Genomic DNA, 10,666 nt, shown 5'->3' on the forward strand with positions numbered 1-10,666 from the left:
CATGTCAGGGAAGTGATTTTTTTGTAATTCTTATTACTGAAATGGAATTTAAATGACTAAAACAAATATAATTACCGATTGATCAAATTACGACTTGCGTGAATAGAATAACTCTATTTGTTTGATAAAAATACATGATAGTATGGGATAAAGAGCAGAGAAATCACAAATACTTATCAAAGACTTCAAAAGAATTTGTTAACACTCCTGAAATTCCGTTATTATTATTGGTTTTGTAACAATATTTGAAAACAAGTTCATTAACTGTTTGTTGTTCACTACCTTTTACTTTGTTCTTGACATATCCAGCAGTTTATGGTTGAACGCAATCTTTACTTCTTAATTAAGATATTATTAACCTCCTACTTGTTTTGATAGATTTAAGTAATTGAAGATAAGGTATAGTACCTAGCATGTTTAAATAAAGGCAACAGTAGTATACCGCTGTTCGAAAACTCATAAATCGATAGAGATAAAAGCAAATCCGGGTTACAAACTAAAACTGAGGGAAACGCATCAAATATAAGAGGAGAACAACGACACAACAAAAACACAACATTAAAATGTAACACACACAGAAACGAACTATAATATAACAATGGCCATTTTCCTGACTTGGTACAGGACATTTTAAGAAAAAAATGGTGGGTTGAAGTGTTAAGTGTTAAGGCTTCTCTGTTGTTTCGTATACACGTATTTTTTATTAATATTAAAGTAAGTAAATTGTATATACATTGGCATATATATATAGTTACATTACAAAAAGCAACATGAGCTTTAAGAAGCTATTACATCCGGCTATTTACAACATCAACAATCTATGATGAGTTTGTATATAAAAACATAAAAAACTATACAAACAAAAACACAAACGCTTGTTTTTGAACAATGTTCAATGATATCAGAACAAATAGTATATCAATCCCTTTTACAATTAATTCGTATCACTTAAAAAACAATAAGCAACTTACAAATTGTCCTATACACTAAATATTCAGTAAATATATGTACAGAAAATTAATACAATAGAAAAGTTATTACCAAATCGTTATAAAAGGTGATAATGAGATATGTATATTAATTTAACATAACTATAATACATATTAAAAACAAGACATAAGAATGGGATTTCATCCATGTCAGATTAGCTGCTGTCGATGTAGATAGTAATTGTTGACACCCTGATTGTCCTGGATCATCAGCACATTGTAAGAAGTCAACATCCCTGCAATAAGTAACTACATGTATACATGTATATAATTTAGTCAGACATTTAAACAAATGTTCTATTAAAGTAATTACTAGCATATAAATATATATATTGGTGATGTACATGTCATACCTGTAGAAAGGATGTACTACAGTCTGTATTAAGTAAGACAGACTGTTCCTAAACTAGTATAGTTCCACTATGGCAAATATCACCAATGTATACATTTCTTTCAAAGGAATATGTAATCATTTAGCATTTTTGTAGTTCTTAAAAGACAGATATTGTAAGCTAATGGATTTATCCACGTTATATATTTTAGTATAACTGTTCATGTCTAACCATTGCCTGCACATACCAAAGCGAACCATTAGGCAGCGTTTATTTTGTGATTGAGGGTCATGCGTTCCCTATTAGAGGATCACTTTCCTGGGCTGTTTACAATAAATTAAAGCCAGCGCGTCTGATTTTACTGTTATTCATTACCTGGGATTATCCAAACATGCAGCAGATATTCCTTTTGCTTGAAATCTAGCTCTCAAATCAATAATTGAATCACTGAAGCATGTTTCCCTGAAACAGATTTACGAAATAAATGTCGGAGAACTGCCAAAACAGGACATGTTATTTACATAGTTACAAGGGAATGTTGAACATTGAAAACTTTTGACACTTGACTATTATAAGACCAATTACGTAGAATTATATAAGAATGTGTGTTTTGTTTTACTATGGTTTACATTCCATCTTAGATTCTGCTTGTTTATGGACAGCGAATAATATTCATGAATGTGTATGTTTACATGCTCACGCATTGATGACATTTAATTTCTGTTTTTTTTTATAACTCTTTTAGGTTTGAGGCGTTACATAATGTATAGACACATGCCCACTGTGAAATTGACCATTATATCGAAGATGCATCTGTTGATCCCTTATCTCCTATTTTTTATAGGTTTACATTTTACATGCCATTTCTATGACATGTGGCATAATGCATAATGTAGGTAACCTATGTCTTAACAATTCTTTTTTTTTTAATTAGTTTTGTTTGTTTTAGGGGTCATATATATGACATTTTACCACCTATGCTAGTGAAACTTAGTTTCATTCAAATTTTTGCACGCATTGAGATTAATAAAAATTTGAGAGTAGCATTATTTTACAGTTTGAATCCTTATTTTCGAAATACAACAGAAGAGTTGGTTCACTAACTCATTATTTTGGCTCTTCAAATTTGATACTTATTAACTGCGATAAAGTTATGAAAATGTTATGAAAACATACAAGTATGTTAAAATGTCCAATTAGTTCAGTTTAAAAAGATTCTGACCAATTGCTTCATTAGTGAAGTATTTGTGACGTCACAAAGAAAACCAATATTTGCATAGTTTGCATTTGGCAAAATTTATGTCAGTATTCTGTAAATTTAACATATCGCCCGCAACTGGTTTTGCTGAAATATTCTTTATACGCCATATTCTTTATTTTTCAACCAAACTTTCAATGGGCAAGGGGTGGCGCTATATATGAAGTTATGAACATATTTAATTTGAAAAATGTGACAAATGTCTAGAAAAATGGACTAAAATGAATTCTATACCTATTTCATATTTATAAATATGAGGCAAATATACAATTATTCTTATTATACTTTAAAAATGTTACATTTAGCAATATATACAGATAAGATTTACTCAGGCAATTGCATTTTAAAACAATGCACTTCTACAGAGCTGTTTATTGGGGTTATTGGTTCTACTCCTTTTATAAATAACGATAGCCTTTTTCTTTTATTCACGAAAGTATAATACAAATTATCCATGACATGGCTGGAATAAAACACGAAAGGAATTGTGGTTTAGCTTCAGTTGATCTATTTAAATATGCATAATATATTTGAATTCCATTCTGACCCGATCAAATGAAATATCTTTTAAATTCACTGAAATGTTTGATATTTTTTTTCATCTGAAAATCTGATTCAATGATCACAACCACATAATATAACAAGTAAATAATCCACTCCTTTCCTACAAAGCAGTACTTACAGTAACGGATCAACCTAAAGTAAATAATCAATTCCTTTCCTACAAAGCAGTACTTACAGTAGTGGATCCCCCTAAAGTAAATAATCCATTCCTTTCCTACAAAGCAGTACTTATAGTAATGGATCCCCCTAAAGTAAATAATTCAGTCCTTTCCTACAAAGCAGAACTTACAGTAATGGATCCCCCTAAAGTAAAAAATCCATTCCTTTCTTACAAAGCAGTACTTACAGTAATGGATCCCTCATATAACGCACCATTAGTATTGTTACTTTCTTTACTTTTGTTGCATTAATATTTGGTAGTTCTTGCGTAGTAAAGTACCTAAATGGCAAAAATGTCTATTGTACTACTCATTATACGTGTTTTCCCTTTTTTAATCGACCCTTCTGATATCAGCCGCCGAAAGGGACTCACTAAATTATATTTAATTGTTTCGGGTCTGTCATTATTTACTGATTTTTTTTTTCACACTAACGGAACTAGCTGAAAAACATACCTTCGATTTTTTAAACTTTTCTTAGGTGTCACTGATGATCGAACTTCCTGTTTGAAGTCTATTATTTGTGGTTGATATCAAACATATCGACGCGACATCTCGATTACAATTGGTTGACATTAAAATATCTATGTTGAATATATTTGCGTATTACGGAAACAAAGGTATTTATATTTCATACAAAGGATTCAGAAAGATTTCCAAATTATATCGTCAGCCAAACTTTTCGTTAACAGAAAGCAATTTTAAAAAGATTATAAACGTTAAAACGACATATATAATGTAAGTTTACAACCGCGAGTTGTAGACGAATTAAAACAATAACGTTGGCAGTAAAATTTGTAGCTATCTGTTCGATTTTTTGTTTCCCATTTTTGTTTTGTTTTTCTGTTTTTCTTATTTTGTAGGTTATTTTTTTGAATTATTGCATTGAGGACGAAATTTTTGTCTTTACTTATTTTGTAGTTGTTGTCGTTGTTGCTATTGTACATTGGTATTACATTGCCGATTGTGAATGTTTGATATGGTTCATACATAACCTTTACGAATACATATTTGTAAACATTTCTAAGTGTAACTAAGTGTAACTCGAAGTATGGCTTTTGTTCCTTCCTAGAATTTCTATAAATTATCTATACTTGAAAATATGTTTTATTTTGTACATTATGGATAGAAAAATTTAGGGCAGTATCGTGATGATGACTTTTTTTTTAATTCATGTTTAAATCTTCTACGTGTATACTTTACATTAATAGTTTTGTAGATGAATATTTAAAAGAATTAAGTGTTATTTGAGTTCATCCATATTTTCAATAGAAACATACCATTTTGTCATTTCTATTTGAAATGTAGAATCAACAATTTATTTAAGAACACCCATGTTCCAACAATCGATGAATGATTAACTAAACAGATTATATTTTGAATCGCTTTGTGAGTTTCTTAATTGTGAGCACAAACAAAAGTGTGTTAGTAATATTTTGCTGCACATTTGTACAGTAAAAACAACGTGAAGACTACTGTTAAATCTAGTTAAAATCATCTAATGTGGTACATACGAATCGTTCCGAAATGCTGGCGTTCTACTTGCATTGATCATGACATGGATATTACCCTCTGCAAGTCTTGCAAACTACGAACAAAACAATAAATCTATATTTGCATCAGATAAAGACATTTTGCAATACGTTTGAATATATTTTTTTTAATCTTCCGTTTATTACTTAGAGGCAACAGTAGTTTACCACTGTTCGAAGCTCAAAGATCGATTAAAAAGATACAAATCATGTGAAAAAACATAAAACTGAGGGAATCGCATTAAATCCAATAAGGATCGAGACCGGCTGCGTCGACAGGGTAAGCGTCTCCTGCTATACATGTTTCACCCGAAATGGGAACACAAACTCAGCTAAAATGTCACAATCAGTAAATTAACATATCAGATAACTATTCCTGTATCTACAGATCTAAGATCGCGAAAACATCTCACTAGAGAATTTAGACACAGACACATCGTATCGATCAACCAATTCCTGTTTGTCTGTTTACCAGGGGTGTGCTCCTTACACAGAAACTGCTACAATAGAGTTATGAGATGAGGATGTACGACTGAAATCGACTTAATAAGTTTTACGGTCCCCATCACGAATTGGTTGACCGATACAATAAGTCTGTGACTAAACACACTAGCGACATGTTTCCGAAGTCTTAGATCTGACGATATTTCATGTAGGCACAGCAGCAGTGACTACTGGGCTGGTGATACCTTCGATGACATCTACCAATTGGTTGGAAAGCATCATCAAAGATATCAACCTTATAATTAAGTACACCAGACGGGCTGTTCGTCTATATTAGCATAATCAGTTGAGTTCGAAACAAAACAGTTTAGAAACAAAATTAATTACGTAGTTGAAGAGCATTGAAAACCAAAAGTATTCAAACTGTTGTGCCAAATCGGTCTAATATCACCAAGCTTTTGAAAAAAGTAAAACAAGTGTTTTGAATGAATTCTACGTTTTATCAACAGTAAATATTTCATGTCAACACAGTATCACTAACTTCTTGGCTGGTGATACCTCAGAGGACAAAATGTCCTCAAAAACTAGTAGCTATGTTGACCCAATGGTTGTAAGAACTCACCAGAGATACCAGGTTATACAGGTATGCAAATATAGGAACTCGTAAGCGGGAGTATAACCCCATTGTAATGTCAATAATACGCTCACCCCTCATAACAAATATTTTTTTTAAAATAAATCATCCTTTTTAATGAAACAAAGTTGGACTAACTCTTTCAATTTGTAAACTAAAAATGAAATTTACGTATGTTAAATGGGGGCTGGTAAACAAATATTTGTTTATCATGCACAAGGAGAGGGGCTTTGATCGTAAGTACTCTAACGGATCTTTGGATTAACTGGTTCATACCACCCTTAGAGTATGTTGTTTCACAGTAACTGTAAAGCGAAATTTTGATGGTATAAAATTTAGTAACTTCGACAGTATTTGACAGCAATACAACTCTGAAGGTTGTAGTACTTCAGAACTGGTTACGGTGCTTGGTAATTATTTAAGGTAATAATTTAGTCTTTAGATATATGTTTTTGTACATTTTTGCATGTTACTTACTATCCTATTTACGCTTTAGACCTCAACATTCATACGTGTCTCTATAATTCTGTGTAATAATAAAAATTTAAAAAAATGTTTTCTAAACCCTTACATTTTGCGAGGCTGCAGACCAAAATACTGTTGCGGCAGTTTGTGAACACTGAGAACTTGTACGAAATCCTGGACAGGTTTCCAAATCTTTCTCAATTCCGTCCGATTCTGTTGCATTACCACACCATATCATATTGTCCAGTAAATACCCTATGCATAAATTAACATACATGTTCAGGTACCAATGGTATGCGATAGATGCGATATTAGATATTCAAATAGATAAAATCTTCTTACTATAGTTCAGTTACGCATTGACTTTCGGATGCAAATTAATAAATGTTGGTTAATAATGTCTGTCTATGAAAGAGTTTATAAAAAATATTGAATAATTTAAAAATATTGTTTAAATAGCAATTTGGATGATCAAAATTATTTTTTTATAAGTATCAGGCTAATTGCAATTAACCCTTCTTACGCAAAACTTTAATACTCGATGATAAGAAGTGATAGAGACTGGAAGTCCACAACATTGATAAATCGAAAGATGTTGCCGAATATTAAAAAAAGAAATGTTACAGGACCGCCAGTGATCTAACTTTTATTCTGGTTTCGACTTGTCCTTTCTTAGGATACGAAGAATTGAATGCCGGACGCCGAGTCATGTCCAGGTGAAATAAACAAATTTAAAGAGAAAGTTGATAAGGAATTCAAAATCATTGAATAACAAATGATAGATGAAAAAAAAAATGAATTTGTGTCTTAACAATATTCTCACCTGTTAAAGTGTCTGCAATAGTGAAAAATCGTCGACCTTTATTGCTATAACGCATGACAAGGGAATATACTCCTGACCAAAACATAACCTAAAATAGATCTTCAAATACTCACATGCAATGAAACGCTGGAACATAGTTACTGTTAAGTTCTGTATTATGTGATTATAAAAAAGACTGATAAATATTTTGAATATACTGCAATCAAGAGCACTTGAAAATTTCTTAAATCTGCAACAATTTTAATCTTATATGCATATTTGATTTTCTTTCATGATATCCATTACAGTTTTTGTAAATAAAGCAAGAACTGTTATTTATATTGTATAGATAAAGAAAGGCAACAGTAGTATACCGGCGTATAGCACATTTCCAACTTTATTAAATCCCAATTTATTTTTATCAGAGATAATGTAAGACAGAAGTATGAAAAAGTCTAATCATACATGACCCAAAACAAATCAAACCACTTTCCTGATTAACTTTATAATATATTTATATACAAAGAGTAATAAATGAAGCATATAAAAATGATGCTAAAATGAAGTATACATTACAACAGTAATCTTCAGCATATACTCCCCATACCAAATACATCAAATTAAAGACTGTAAACAAAGATATACAAAATCGAAAAGGAAGCATGTAACAAATATAATGAAAATTTAAAAAAATAATTTCTTATACCTTGTTTTCTGGAATATTATGTTCACTTGTACGTAGAAAATCGTCGTAGCTGTTTTGAGTGAAATTGCATTTGGATTGAAATTGTACTCCTTTGATGAATTTCTGCCACAAATCGTCACAGTCAATACTCCTGTATACAATAAAGCGCAACACAATAATTTTATCAGGTTTTAGGATAAAAGACCTTTCACAATAATGAAGTGTTTATTGTCGAGAATAATATATTTTCAATTTTTGATGTCTTATTTTGCAGGGTTAAAACATATCTGTGATTACACCGATAGTCTCCTTAACTTCGGACAGTAGTGCGTCCGTAGACATGTTAAAAAAAGTGGATTAAGTTCGGACTAAATCAAATAATAAAAAATATTTTTTTAGCCAAATAAGCGTTTTGATATACATAGATTATCACAAATATATTTTATCAAATATTAAAACATATCGGTTACAAATTTCCTTTTATGTAGTCGTGAATTTCCCACTGATGTTTCAAGATTAAAAGATGTGCTCTGCAGTACAAAAAATATTACCTTACCTTTTACAAAATAAACTTGTCTCGTAATCAGATTTGTAAGCCAGACATTTGCCAATGAATAAGGCTTTCCATTCTGAATAATTTCTATTCATATTGATACATCCATATGATGAAACATATCCAAAAGAACAAATTAGTGCTAAAGTAATATATTTATCCATTCCTTTTCAAGAAAATTGTATGATACTGATTAACAATGATCTTTTGATAACTACCTAAATATAATCATTAACGAGGTTAATATACTATGTAAAGATACAGGTACAAGTCAACATGTGTGTTTGTTTTATAGTATATACAGCTCTTGAATGATATTACCCTTTAACTTACACAATTCTTCATCACCCCATGCACCATACACAATTAAAACATATGCCATTCCTATTTGAATCGTTATATCAAATCACACGATCTAAAATTGCCAAAGCAAAGGCAACATGTTTACAAAAAGACTGAGGGGATTGCAATTTGTTTAGAACACGACCGTAACATTTTTTTTTGAATTTGCCATGGAGTTCGGTATTTTAGTTATACTTTTTTAGACAATTATAATAAATAACAGAGGAAAAATTAATATCGCCGAAAAGTATTTAAAGCATTGGAACAAATTGACTTGTCTCTGAATTGTTTAACTTATCATATACCCTTATATAACGCAAGGTACTTAACTTGCATTTTCTTGAAATAACACTCGGTCGCAAATTTTCGATATATTTTTATTTCGTGGTCGCCTATCCCAATAATTTGTTTATGTCGTAAATTTATACATTAATTTATATGTATATGTTGTATAACATATACATCGTTACTGTCTGAATTGATTCTCGACATGGCTTCAAAGTAGGCCAACCGTAAGCAAGTCCTCTTTACTCAACGAATTTGCAAAATTTTAATACCAAGTTAGAATTCAAATTTGAATTCGATGATTCCTAATGGTCAATCATCTCGCTAAAATTAAATGTTGAAAAACCTAAAAAATTGTAGCTTTACAAACATAATTTTGGGATTTGTTTTTGTAATTATTCTTTCAGTGCGGGGTATTCATTGCCAATTCATTATGAGAAAAGGACTTTTCTCGTTTGAATTGTTTTACATTTGTCATTTCGGGGCCTTTTATTGCTGCTGACTATGCGGTTTGGTTTTACTCATTGCTGAAGGCCGTACGGTGATCTATAGTTGTTAATTTCTGTGTCATTTGGTCTCTTGTGGAGAGTTGTCTCATTGGTAATCATACTACATCTTCTTATTTTTGTATTGGCTTACGGTTGGTCTATTTTTAATGGCTGTCCTGATTTAATAACACAGCTAAGAGACGCGTGTTGTATACCATTGCGAAGATAATGTAGATATGCGGCAAGGTAAGTTTTTTTTTGTGATAAACGACCGTGGAACTAAAAAAAAAAAAATTGGCGAAAGAGTGTAATATAACGAACATGCAAGTAGAGTACCTTGTATAACGTAAAAGCAATAATTCAGAATAAGTGTTTGTTCATTGACAGTGTCATTATGTATCAAATTTATTGATATAATATATTTAAAAGGAATTACCTGAAAATGTGTAAAAACTCATAAAAGTCTAAAGATATCATTTCTTTTATTCAAATTTTATGTTGGAATAGGTTATGAGTAGTTTGGGTATCCAACAATGGTCTCTTTAAGGAGCATAAAGGACTTTCATTAAGACATCTACTTTTAATTGCATGATATGGATAAGAATACTAAAAGGCAAACAAGAAAACTATAAATAAGAAGATGTGGTATGAGTGCCAATGAGACAACTATCCATCTAAGTCACAATGAGTAAAAAGTAAACAATTATAGGTCAAAGTAAGGCCTTCAACACGTAGCCTTGGATCACACCGAACAGCAAGCTATAAAGGGCCTTTAAAAGACTAGTGTAAATCAATTCAAACAGGAAAACCAACGGTCTAATCTACATAAAAAACGATAAACGGGAAACACTTATGAACCACACCAACAAACGACAACCACTGAACAACAGGCTCCTGACTAAAGGACAGGTGCACCGGTTTGAACGTTTTAACAGGCGCCAACCTTCACCCTAACTATGCTACATTATGTGTAATCTATAGCTGAAATTAGAAAGTGATACCGCAGTGGCGGATTTACCGGGGGGCACAGGGGGCACGTGGCCCCCCCAGTCGGGGTCACCAGTAAAATTTCTAACATAGTTTTATTGCTATTGTATAATTTATCTGCTTATCTAGATCGAAAGTCAAGACACAG

The 10,666-nt window shown here is 31.4% G+C and overlaps 1 protein-coding gene across 1 annotated transcript; it reads right to left on the bottom strand.

Moving 5' to 3' along the window:
• Window positions 1–702: 702 nt before the first annotated feature.
• LOC127736957 (ADP-ribosyl cyclase/cyclic ADP-ribose hydrolase-like) lies at window positions 703–8,023 on the bottom strand. The gene is made up of 7 exons (XM_052247520.1): window positions 7,885–8,023; window positions 7,200–7,287; window positions 6,483–6,631; window positions 4,816–4,889; window positions 3,490–3,582; window positions 1,697–1,783; window positions 703–1,225 (listed from the first exon to the last, which is right to left on the bottom strand). Exons 2-7 carry the CDS (start codon window positions 7,282–7,284, stop codon window positions 1,078–1,080), a joined length of 636 nt encoding a protein of 211 aa, XP_052103480.1. The 5' UTR covers window positions 7,285–7,287; window positions 7,885–8,023; the 3' UTR covers window positions 703–1,077.
• Between the last annotated feature and the right edge of the window lie 2,643 nt (window positions 8,024–10,666).

The sequence above is a fragment of the Mytilus californianus genome, unplaced genomic scaffold (genome assembly GCF_021869535.1).
Source record: "Mytilus californianus isolate M0D057914Y unplaced genomic scaffold, xbMytCali1.0.p SCAF_4, whole genome shotgun sequence".
Classification (NCBI taxonomy): domain Eukaryota; kingdom Metazoa; phylum Mollusca; class Bivalvia; order Mytilida; family Mytilidae; genus Mytilus; species Mytilus californianus.